Genomic DNA, 13,110 nt, shown 5'->3' on the forward strand with positions numbered 1-13,110 from the left:
GTCCTCCTCCCCTCCTGCTCTCCCACCTGCCTCTGCTCACCTGCATAAGCTCTGCCTGCTCCCCTGAGCCCCTGGGGCAGCCCCCCTCCCCTTCTGCTCTCCCACCTTCCCCTGCTCACCTGCACAAGCTCTGCCTGCTCCCTGAATCCCTGGGGCAGCCCCCTTCCCTTCCTGCTCTCCCACCTTCCCCTGCCCACCTGCAGAAGCTCTGCCTGCTTTCCTGAGCCCCTGGGGCAGCCCCCCTCCCCTCCTGCTCTCCCACCTGCCCCTGCTCACCTGCAGAAGCTCTGCCTGCTCCCCTGAGCCCCTGGGGCAGCCCCCTACCCCTCCTGCTCTCCCACCTGCCCCTGCTTACCTGAACAAGTTCTGCCTGCTCCCTGAATCCCTGGGGCAGCCCCCTACTCGTCCTGCTCTTCACCTGACCCTGCTCACCTGCAGAAGCTCTGCCTGCTCCCCTGAGCCCCTGGGGCAGCCTCCTTCCCCTCCTGCTATCCACTTGCCCCTGCTCACCTGCAGATCTCTGCCTGCTCCCCTGAGCCCCTGGGGCAGCCTCCCTCCCCTTCTGCTCTCCCACCTATCCCTGCTTACCTGCACAAGCTCTGCCTGCTCCCCTGAGCCCCTGGGGCAGCCCCCTACTCCTCCTGCTCTCCCACCTGCCCCTGCTCACCTGCACCAGCTCTGCCTGCTCCCCTGAGCCCCTGGCACAGCCCCCTAACCCTCCTGCTCTCCCACCTGCCCCTGCTCACCTGCTCAAGCTCTGTCTGCTCCCCTGAGCCCCTGGGGCAGCCCCCCTCCCCTTCTGCTCTCCCACCTGCCCCTGCTCACCTGCACAAGCTCTGCTTGCTCCCCTGAGCCCCTGGGGCAGCTCCCCTTCCTCTCCTGCTCTCTACCTGCCCTTGCTCACCTGCACAAGCTCTGTCTGCTCCCCTGAGCCCCCAGGGTAGCTCCCCTTCCTCTACTGCTCTCCACCTTCCCCTGCTCACCTGAACAAGCTCTGCCTGTTCTCCTGAGCACCTGGGGCAGTCCCCCTCCCCTCCTGCTCTCCCACCTGCCCCTGCTCACCTGCAGAAGCTCTGCCTGCTCCCCTGAGCCCCTGGGGATCCCTCCTCCCCTCCTGCTCTCCCACCTGCCCCTGTTCACCTGCTCAATCTCCTCTTGCTCCCCTAGCCCCTGGGCAGAGCCCTACCCCTGCTGCCCTCCCTCCTGCCCCTGCTCACCTCCACAAGCTCTGCCTGCTCCCCTGTTACCCTGGGGCAACCTCCTGGTTGTGTTGCCCTCCAGGTACCTTCTCACTCACAGCTGCTCTGCCCTGGTCCTTGGAGCTCATGGATCACAGCAGCCTCCTGCCCCTCTTGCCCTATGATCCTTCTCCCACAGGTCCCTGAGTTCAGCCCCAGACTTCCTTGTGTCCCAAGGCTGCCCCTGCCTCTGCTGCCCATCCCAGACCCTTTAGCCCAGGTTTGGCCTCTGACCCTCATCCCCTGGACTCCTGTAGCATGTTGAGCTCCCTGATCAGCCTCCCTGCTGTCTGGGTCCTGAGCACATGGGAGCCGTACCAGCCCCGCCTGGTCTGCTCCACTCATCTGCTGCTCATCTGGTGCAGCCCAGGGCTTCATGGCCAACACCTCTGACCCTGCCCTGGGGCTTGAGCCGGCTCCCTTGGCCTGGACAGGACCCTCAGTCCACCTGGTGTCCTCCTCCTCCTCCCCTGTGCTGAGCCAGCCCCTTTCTGTGTCCTCACCTCAGACCCATCTGTCCATGTTGGCATTGGTCCTGCAGTGGCTCAAGCTGGTGCAGCCCCCGGCTCCCAGCACAGGTGGTGAAGGGCAGCCCTCAGGCTTCTGCCCACCATGCCCATCATGGTCCTTGAAGGTCCCGGTCCTGGCCCACCTCTGTCAGCATCTGGTGCATCCAGCAGTGTTGGTGTGGGTGAGCCCCTCCTGTGCCTCCCTCGTCCCTGCCCTGGGTGGTGCCATGGACTTCAGGCAGCCTGCCTTCCCCCGTGCGGGCTCACCTGCTCCAGTCCCTCCATGGGGTCCTGAGGGCCAGGTGTTCCTCAGCTCTTGTAGCTGGTTCTGCTATCCCCACCTCAGTCCCTCATCTTTGCTCCATGCAGATCACACTCAGCATGGTTGGGGCTGTGGGAGCCGCTCCCCTGCAGCCATGCTCACCCCTGCACCCCACCTCCTCCCTGCTGTGGCCCCAGGCACACGTGGCTCCTTGTGGCTGAGCTCTGTGCCCACAGCCCTGCTTCCTAGCCTCCAGGCAGCCCTGGGAAGACTAAGAACAGGATTGAAACCAAGAGGCTTGGCTTGCTACCTGAAGTTCCCTTTTCTGGGTGGTTTAGTCTGAGGCCCTGGGGGGATTCCGGACCAGGCCAAGAGTGCCCCACGTGAGTGTGCAGGGGTGGGGTGTGGTGGGTGCCCAGGGGCCCAAGGGAGAGCACAGGAACCCCCCTCCACAGGATGCTCTTAGCTCTCTGCCTCCTGCAGGGATATGCTTGCTGCCTGCTCCCTGGCAGAGCAGTCTAAGCTGCTCTCAGCTGAGCCCTGTGGTGCCCCCAGCCCTGGTGGGCTCCTCCTTGTGCCCTGGCGAGCTTGCAGCGTGGGTGCAGACTGTCCCACCCGTAGCCTGCGGACCAGCCCTGGGCTTGCCCTGTCCACACAGCAGGATGGCCTCCCAATAGAATCATGTCCTCCTTTGGCTCCATCCATGCCTCGGCTCTAAATAATCTGACATCAAATTGCATGTTTGGAGGGCGGTGCATCTGAAGGGCGCTGTGTACTGAGTCCCCACACCCAGTGGAAACCATGTCAGCAACCTCAGCGGGTCTCGCCGTGAGCCCCGAAGCAGAGCTGGGCGGCCCTTGGGAGGGTCTGCCCTTGCCCCCGACTGCCCTGCCCTGGGAGCCTGTGTGGTTGGAATGACCCCCACCCATTGGAGGATCGTGGGCCATTGGCTCCCCCTGGCCTGCCCTGTGGCCCAGTCATGGGCTGTCCACACAGAATGAACAACCTTTTAGATTCTCTAGGAGAAAGATGGAGGGATTTCCTCAAGGGCCATCAGGATGCAGCCTGGGACCCAGGCCTAAATAAAAAACTGAAATTTATTCATTAAGGCTAATCACTGTGCTGCACAGAAAAAGAAAAGCAGGACCATGGACAGCAGCTTGAAGCACTGGGTGAGGAAGAGCAGCCCCATGCTCGTGGCCTTGTGTCCTCTGGGTATACACGCCAAGCCCCTGTCTGGTGAGAAAGAGGCAGCCCTGTTCACAGCAAAATGGTTTTACATAAGAGTTTACAGTATAAGAAGACATCTCTTGCGTGCCTGGGTGACTCAGGCGTTAAGTGTCTGCCTTGGGCTCAGGTCATGATCCCAGGGTCTGGGATCAACTCCTGCATGGGGGGATCCCTGCTCAGTGGGGCGTTTGTCCCTCTGTCCCTCCCCCTGCTTCTGCTCTCTCTCTCTCAAATAAATTCTTTTAAAAAAGACCATCATCCCATGGTCTCATGTATCTTAAGGTCATGGACTATGTCCCCTTTGCAACCTGAGTACCTAGCACAAATCTTGGAGTCCTATTCCATGCATGGGTTTGTTATGAGGTTCCACAAAGAAGACTGGATTGATCGAGTGTGGTAGGTGGAATTCTAAGAGGGTCCCTTATTTTGTATGACACTTGTATGTATATTAACCGATTTCTTTCTTTTTCTTACCTTCTCATTTCCTTACCATCTAACGTAAGATGCATTAATAGTGATTTACCATATTTCAGTATTTGATTTGCAAGATATCCAAGGTTCAGTGTTACTTATCCAGAGGAGAGATTAAGGGCATCCCAAGATATTTAAAGTGATGCATTGGACTTTGTATCCTCTTTTGGGAAGATGGTTGGCATGTTTTAAATTGTATGTGGGGTAATTTCCCTATGTTAGGAGGAAGACAATTTTTCTCTTGTTTTTTTTTTAATTTACTTTTATTTTTTTTAGGTTTTATTTTTTGAAATTTTGTTTTATTATGTTATGTTACTCACCATACAATACATCATTAGTTTTTGATGTGGTGATCCACGATTCATTGTTTTCGTATAACACCCAGTGCTCCATGCAGTACATGCCCTCCTTAATACCCATCACCAGGCTAACCCATCCCCCATGCCCCACCCATCTAAAACCCTCAGTTTTTTTCTCACAGTCAATTGTCTCTCATAGTTCATCTCTCCCTCCGATTTTCCCCCGTTCATTTTCCCCTTCCATCTCCTAATGTCCTTCATGCTATTCTTTATGTTCAACAAATAAGTGAAACCATATGATAATTAACTTTCTCTGCTTGACTTATTTCACTTAGCATAATCTTCTCCAGTTCCACCCATGTTGATGTAAAAGAAGGGCATCTCGGCTCTTTCCACAGTTCGGCTATTATGGACATTGCTACTATGAACATTGGGGTGCATATGGCCCTTCTTTTCACTACATCTGTGTCTCTGGGGTAAATATCCAGTAGCAATTGCTCGGTCATAGGGTAGCTCTATTTTTAATTTTCTGAGGCACCTCCACACTGTTTTCCAAGTGGCTGTACCAACTTGTATATAGCTTAAAGTTAGGCATTGTGATGCCCCCAGCTTTGGTTTTCTTTTTCAACATTCCCCTGGTGATTTGGGGCCCTTTTTGTTCCATGCAAATTTTAGGATTGTTTGTTCCAGCTCTGTGAAAAATGTCAGTGTTATTTGGATAGGGGTTGCATTGGAAGTCTAGATTGCTCTGGGCAGGATAAACATTTTAACCATGCTTATTCTTCTAATCCATGAGCATGGAATGTTTTTCTATCTCTTCATGTCTTCCTCAATTTCTTTCATAAGTTTTCTGTAGTTTCTAGAGTATGGATCCTTTACGTCTTTGGTTAGGTTTATTCTGAGGATTTTGGTGCAATTGTAAATGGGATCGATTCCTTAATTTCTCTTTCTTCAGTTGCATTTGTTAGTGTATAGAAATGTAGCTGATCTGTGCATTGATTTTGTATCCTGCCACATTACTGAATTGCTGTATGAATTCTAGTAATTTGGGGTGGAGTCTTTTGGGTTTTCCACATAAAGTATCATCTCATCTGCAATGAGAGAGTGTCTGACTTCTTTGTCAATTTGAATGCCTTTTATTTATTTTTGTTGTCTGATTGCTGAGGCTAGGACTTTTAGTACTATGTTGAACAATAGTGGTGAGAGTGGGCATCCCTGTTGTGTTCCTGACCTTAAGGGAAAAGCTCTTAGCTTTTCCCCATTGAGAATGACATTTGCTGTGGGCTTTTCATAGATGGCTTTTATGATATCGAGGTATGATCCCTCTATCCCTATTCCTTGAAGAGTTTTAATCAAGAAAGGATGCTGTATTTTGTCAAATGCTTTTTCTGTATCAGTTGAGAAGGTCATGTGGTTCTTGTCTTTTCTTTTATTAGTGTGCTCTATCACGTTGACTGATTTGCGAATGTTGAAACACCCTTGCATTCCAGGAATAAATCCCTCCTGGTCGTGGTGAATAATCCTTTTCATGTACTGTTGGATCCTATGGCTAGGATCTTGGTGAGTTTTTTGGCATCCATGTTCATCAGGGATATTGGTCTGTAATTCTCCTTTTTGATGGGGTTTTTGTCTGATCAAAGTGATGCTGGCCTCATACAAAGAGTTTGGAAGTTTTCCTTCCATTTCTATTTTTTGAAGCAGCTTCAGTAGAATAGGTATTAATTCTTCTTTAAATGTTTGGTAGAACTCACATGGGAAGACATCTGGCCCTGGACTCCAGTTCTTAGGGAAGTTTTTGATCACTGTTTCAATTTCCTTGCTCATTATCAGTCTGTTCAGATTTTCTACCTCTTCCTGTTTCAGTCTTGGTAGTTTATAAGTTTCTAGGATTGCATCTATTTCTTCCAGATTGCCTAATTTTTGGTATATAGTTGCTTATAATATGTTCTAGCAATTGTCTGTATTTCCTTAGTATTGGTCATGATCTCTCCCCTTTCACTTATGATTTTACTAATTTGGGTCCTTTCTTTTTTCTTTTGGATAAGTTTGGCCAGAGGTTTATTGATCGTATTAATTCTTTCAAGGAACCCGCTTCTAGTTTCATTGATCTGTTCTACTGTTTTTCTGGTTTCTATTTCATTGATTTCTGCTCTAATCTTTATTATTTGTCTTCTACTTGGTTTAGGCTTTATTTGGTGTTCTTTCTCCAGGTGCTTTAGTTGTAGGGTTAGCTTGTGCATTTCGGATTTGATTAATATTTTGAGAGATGCTTGGATTGCTGTGTACTTCCCTCTTAGGACTACCTTTGCTGTATCCCATATGTTTTGAACTGATGTGTTTTCATTTTCATTAGTTTGCCTGAATTGTTTAAGTTATTCTTTAATTTTCTCATTGACTCATTCATTCTTTAGCAGGATGCTCTTTAGCCTCCAAATGTTAGAGTTCCTTCCAAATTTCTTCTTATGACCAAGTTCAAGTTTGTAAGAATTGTGGTTTGAAAATATGCAAGGAATAATCTCATTTTTTGGTATCAGTTGAGACCTGATTTGTGACCCAGTATGTGATCTATTCTGGAGAAAGTTCCATGTGCACTCGAGAAGAATGGGTATTCTGTTGCTTTAGGATGAAATGCTCTGAATATATCTGTGAAGTCCATGTGGTACAGTGTGTCACTTAAGCCTTTATTTCTTTGTTGATCTTCTGCTTACATGATCTGTCCATTGCTGTGAGTGGGTGTTTAGGTTTCCTACTATTAATGTATTATTATCAATATGCTTCTTTACTTTGGTTATTAATTGGTTTATATAATTGTCTGCTTCCACATTGGCATAGATATTTATAATTATTAGATCTTCTTGTTGGATAGATTCTTTAAGTATGATATAATGTCCCTCTCCATCTCTTACAGCAGCCTTTGTTTAAAAGATATGAGGGTTGGTACCCCAGCTTTTTTTGAGGTCCGTTAACATGGTAAATAGTTCTCCACCCCCTCACTTTCAGTCTGGAGGTGTCTTTAGGTCTAATATGAGTCTCTTATAGAAAGTATATGGATAGTTCTTGCTTTTTTTTTTTTTTAAAGATTTTATTTATTTATTTGACAGAGAGAGACACAGCAAGAGAGGGAACACAAGCAGGGGGAGTGGGAGAGGCAGACTTCCCGCTGAGCAGGAGCCCAATGTGGGACTCGATCCCAGGACCCTGGGATCATGACCTGAGCCAAAGGCAGACGCTTAATGACTGAGCCACCCAGGTGCCCCGGTTCTTGCTTTTTTAATCCAATCTGAAACCCTGTGTCTTTTGATTGGAGCACTTAGCCCATTTACATTCTGAGTAACTATTGAAAGATATGAATTTAGTGCCACTGTATTACCTGTAAAGTCCCTGTTTCTCTAGATTGTTACTTTCTGTTCTATGTTACTCTTGGGGTCTCTCTTCACTTACAGTATCCCCTATAATATGTCCTGCAGGGCTGACTTGGTGGTCACATATTCTTTTAGTTTCTGTCTGTCCTAAAAGCTCTTTATCTCTCCTTCCATTGTGAATGACAGTCTTGCTGGAAAAATATTCTTGGCTGCATGTTCTTCACGGTTAGTACCCTGAATATGTCTTGCCAGCCCTTTCTGGCTTGCCAGGTCTCTGTGGATAGGTCTGACATTATTCTGATGTTTCTCCCTCTGTATGTAAGGAACCTCCTCTCCCTAGCTATTCTCAGGATAGTTTCTTTGGCTATAAGATTTGTAAGCTTCACTATTATATGTCAGGGAGTTGATGTATTTTTATTGATTTTGGGAGGGTCCTCTCTGCTTCTTGGACATGAATACTTGTTTCCCTCCCCAGATTAGGGGAGTTCTAAGCCATGATTTGCTCAAATATACCTTCTAGCCCTCTCTCTCTCTCTACCCCTTGCGGATCCCAATAATTCTGACATTGGTTAATTTCTGGGCATCTGTACGTTGTCAAAGCCTTTCTTCATGGGCTATTAGTTGTTTTTCTCTCTTTTCCTCAGCTTCCTTCCTTTCCATCAGCCTGTCATCTAGATCATTGATTCTCTCTTCTGATTCATTGACCCTAGCTGTTAGAGCACCCGATTTAGACTGCATCTCATTCATAGCATTTTTATGTTGGGCCTGATTAGATCTCATTTCTGCCTGTAGAGATTTTGTGTTGTCATTTATGCTTTTTTCAAGTCTAGCTATTAACTTTATAGTTGCCATCCTGAATTCCATCTGACATCTTACTTATATCCATATCAATTAAGTCTGTGGCAGAGAACATTGCTTCTGGTTCTTTCCTTTGTTGTGAATTCCTCCATTTAGTCATTCAGCCCAGGGAAGTATGGGTGAGCAAATGAACACTGTGCAAAATATCAACCATGATTGAAGCAAAATTCACCCTAGAAAAAAATCTGAAGTGGTCAGAAGCCACCACAGAAAAGCAAACAAAGCCAAAGTGAAATAAAACAGTAAAAAAGGGAGTGGAGGGGAGATTATAATCTCACACGGTGGACAACGCAGTGTGATCCCCTTGTTCCTGACTGAATTTTTGTCTGTGTATTAGAAGTCTGTACATCCCATAATTGCAAAGAAAGGAAAACTTATATATATAAAATTGAATAGAATGAAGGAAGGACTAGAATGAAGTATATATCTATTACATGTAGATGTGAAAAAATAAAAGTTGAAAAGTGACTTAAAAACATAAGTTGGTAAAATAAGAATTTAGTTGAAATGGGAAGAAGGTAAAAAAAAAGAAATGGAAAATTTTAGACAGAAATATAAACAAGTTGTGAGGAAACACCTGAAGCTCAATACACTATTTTCCCCTGGTGCTGGAGTTTTACAGTCTTGTGGGATCCATAAGCTTGTCATTCACCTATTCTTCCACACTGTCTTCTGGGAGAGGGTCCTGCTGTGCTGCTTCTCAGATGTCTTTGCCTGGGCGGAGTTACCCCACCCTTTGTCAGGGGGATGGGCTCAATGTGAGCTGGTTGTGTGGCTTTTGTTCCCTGGCGGCTTTCCAGCCTCTTCAGAGGGTTAGAGCAAATATGGTGGTGTGGGGATCTCTGGCCCAGAGCCACAAGATCGTGGTCCCCCCTCTTCAATAAACCCTCTGGGTCAAACTGTCTCCACTTCTGTGTGCCACAATCTCAGCAGTCCTCTGCGGTTTGTGCCCACTGCAATCCACCTGGGGGGGTGTCCCAGGGACCTGTGAGCATCACTGTGCTTTGTGTCTTTGCGACTGCAGGTGGTTGTGGGCTTGTGCACACACCCTGCTCTGCAGCCATTTCATCCCTCCCAGGGGATGATACATGGCCTGCATGTTCCAGTAATTTACAGTGTGCTTAGGCAAAGAGCCATCAACCGATGAGCCTGGCTTGTGGTTATGGTGACCGGAGCTGAGAATTCTTCCTGGGTTCATTGACTGTAACCAGTTTCCCCACTCCACTGCTTGGGCACTCTATTGGTTCAGGCACCCTGGTTCTTTCTGTGTCTTCTGGGATCTTGGGACCACAATGACCCACCTAGAATTCCATCCTTTTCACCCCCTGAGCCCCTTTCAAAAGGGATGACTCTCACTGGAGCAGATTCTAAGGGTTCTGATTTTGCAGTCTGGTGTTGTATCACTTTCTGGAAGCCAGTTTATGGAGCCTCTCTCCCCCTTCTGTTTATCTTCTGATATTTCCCCACAGATTCACAAATCCATACCTCATATCTTGCAAAAAGCAGTTGTTTTTCTGTTTGTTGAGTTCCAGATATATTTTTTCATCTCAGGCTGAATTTGTGGGTGTTTGGAACAGTTTGATTGATACCCAGCTAAATTCCAGGGACCTGATAAAACGAGGTCCCCTACTCTTCTGTCATCTTTAGAATGCAACTTTTTTTTTTAAAGATTTTACTTATTTGACACAGAGAGAGACAGCGAGAGCAGGAACACAAGCAGGGGGAGTGGGAGAGGGAGAAGCAGGCTTCCCGCCAAGCAGGGAGCCCAATGTGGGACTCGATCCCAGGACCCTGGGATCATGACCTGAGCTGAAGGCAGACACTTAACGACTGAGCCACCCAGGCGCCCAGAATGCAACTTTTTGATCTTGTTTCTGCACTAAGAGATTCTCTATTGTCTTTTATGCTTTTTTCAAGTCCAACTATTAACTTTATAATCATTATCCTGAATTCCAGCTCTGACATTTTACTTACATCCATATTGATTAGATCTATGGCAAAGAATATTACCTCTGGTTCCTTCTTTGGGTGTGAATTCCTCATCCTAGTCATTTTTCCCAGAGAAGAATGGATGAATGAAAGAGCAAAATAAAAAATATCAATCATGAGCCAAGTGAAATACATACTAGACAAATCCAAAGAAGTCAGAAACCAAAAATAAAAGAAAAAGAAAAAAAAAAGGTGGGGGAGAGAATATAATTCCCAAGGGACAAAACAGGGTGATCCACTTGGTCCTGGGTGTATTTTGGTCTCTTTGTTAGAAGACACTAAATCTTGAAATAGTAAAGAAAGCAATATATATACAAAATTGTAAAGAAAGCAAAACATACACACACACACACAAATAAAATCGATTACAGTGAAAGGAAGCCAAAAATGAAGAATAGATTTATAAAACATAAATGTAAAAATGAAAGTTAAAAAAGACTTAAAAACAAAGAATTGATAAAATGAGAATCTGGTTGAAAAGGAAAAAAGGGGAGGGGAAAAGATGGCAGAGGAGTAGGGGACCCTATTCCAACTGGTCCTCAGAATTGAGCTGGATATCTACCAGACCACTCTGAGCACCCATGAAATCAGCCTGAGATGTAAGAAGATCTGGATCTCTACAGACAAAATATCCCAGGTGGTTGGTTTTGAGGTACAAAGCAGGGAGCCGTGATTCTGTGGGCAGATATAGGAGGATAAATGGCAGGGGGAGGGAGCCTGTCCATGGGGATCATACACCATTGGTGAGTGATAGTCTCCCCCACTGGGGACGGGGCACAGACTTGCAGACCAGTAGCTGTGGGGAAAGGACTTTAGATGGAAACCAGAAACTGGAGCAGCTGGGTCCCTTGTGCGAACCGGGGGCAGCTGGTGGTTCTTTGAAAGAATTAATAAGATCGATAAACCACTGGCCAGACTTATCCAGAAGAAAAGAGAAAGGACCCAAATTAATAAAATTATGAATGAAAGGGGAGAGTTCATGACTAACACCAAGGAAATAGAAACAATTATTAAAAATTATTATCAACAACTATATGCCGATAAACTGAGCAATCTGGATGAAATGGATGCCTTCCTGGAAACCTATAAGCTGCCAAGACTGAAACAGGAAGAAATTGACAACTTGAATAGGCCAATCACCAGTAACAAGATTGAAGCAGTGATCAAAACCCCCCCAAAAAAACAAGAGTCCAAGGCCTGATGGATTCCCTGGAGAATTCTACGAAACATTCAAAGAAGAAATAATACCTATTCTACTGAAGCTGTTTCAAAAAATAGAGAAGAGCCATATGGTCTTCTCAATTGTTGCAGAAAAAGCATTTGACAAAATACATCATCCTTTCCTGATTAAAACTCTTCAGAATATAGGGATAGAGGGAACATTCCTCAAGTTCATAAAATCCATCTATGAAAAACCCACAGCAAATATCATCCTCAATGGGGAAAAGCTGAGAGCATTTCCCTTAAAATCAGGAACACGTCAAGGATGTCCACTCTCACCACTATTGTTCAACATAGTATTAGAAGTCCTAGCAATAGCAATCAGACAACAAAAAGAAATAAAATGTATTGAAATTGGCAAAGAAGAAGTCAAGCTCTCTCTTTTTGTAGATGACATAATGTCCTCCCCTCTAAAACCCTCAGTTTATTTCTCAGAGTCCATCATCTCTCATGGTTCGTCTCCCCCTCCGATTTCCCCCCCTTCATTCATCCCTTCCTGCTATCTTCTTTTTTCTTTCTTTCTTTTTCTTAACATATATTGCATTATTTGCCTCAGAGGTACAGATCTGTGATTCATCAGTCTTGCACAATTCACAGCGCTCACCATAGCACATACCCTCCCCAGTGTCTATCACCCAGCCACCCCATCCCTTCCACCCCACCCCCCACTCCAGCAACCCTCAGTTTGTTTCCTGAGATTAAGAATTCCTCATATCAGTGAGGTCATATGATACATGTCTTTCTCTGATTGACTTTCCAATGACATTTTCAAAGTACTGGAACAAACAATCCTAAAATTTGTGTGGAATCAGAAAAGACCCCAAATGCCAAGGAAATGTTGGGACAAGAAAAACAAAGCTGGGGGCATCACGTCCGATTTCAAGCTATATTACAAAGCTGTGATCACCAAGAGAGTGGTACTGACACAAAAACAGACATATAGACCAATGGAACAGAATAGGGAGCCCAGATATGGACCCTCAACTCTATGGTCAAATAATCTTCGACAAAGCAGGAAAAAACATGCAATGGAAGAAAGACAGTCTCTTCAATAAATGGTGTTGGGAATATTGGACAGCTATATACAGAAAAATAAAACTCGACCATTCTCTAACACCATACACAAAGATAAACTCAAAATGGATGAAAGACCTCAATGTGAGACAGGAATCCATCAAAATCCTAGAGGAGAACATAAGCAGTAACCTCTTTGACATCGGCCACAGCAACTTCTTTCAAGATACATCTCCAAAAGCTGCTGAAACAAAAGCAAAAATGAACTTTTGGGACCTCATCAAGTCAAAAGGCTTCTGCACAGCAAGAAACAGTCAACCAAACAAAGAGGCAACCCACAGAATGGGAGAAGATATTTGCAAATGACACTACAGATAAAGGGCTGGTATCCAAGATCTATAAAGAACTTCTCAAACTCAACACCCAAAAAACAAATAATCAAGTAAAAAAATGGACAGAGGATATGAAAAGACACTTCTCTGAAGAAGACATACAAATGGCTAACAGACATGAAAAAACGTTCATCATCATTAGCCATCAGGGAAATTCATATCAAAACCACATTGAAATACCACCTTACACCAGTTAGAATGGCAAAAATGGACAGGGAAAGAAACAACAACTGTTGGAGAGGTTGTGTAGAAAGGGGGACCCTCT

General features: G+C 45.8%; 1 gene segment (V, D, J or C); it reads right to left on the reverse strand.

Annotated features, from left to right (window-relative positions):
* LOC123842715 (immunoglobulin heavy constant gamma 1-like) overlaps positions 1 to 13,110 on the reverse strand; it is a 43,339-nt gene that overhangs the window by 7,079 nt on the left and 23,150 nt on the right. The window contains 1 exon segment of the C gene segment in view: positions 2,015 to 2,075. Within this exon segment, the coding sequence occupies positions 2,015 to 2,075 (61 nt within the window).

This window comes from Mirounga angustirostris, unplaced genomic scaffold (genome assembly GCF_029215605.1).
Source record: "Mirounga angustirostris isolate CCGP_5_RB_7025 unplaced genomic scaffold, mMirAng1.0.hap1 SCAF_9, whole genome shotgun sequence".
NCBI lineage: Eukaryota > Metazoa > Chordata > Mammalia > Carnivora > Phocidae > Mirounga > Mirounga angustirostris.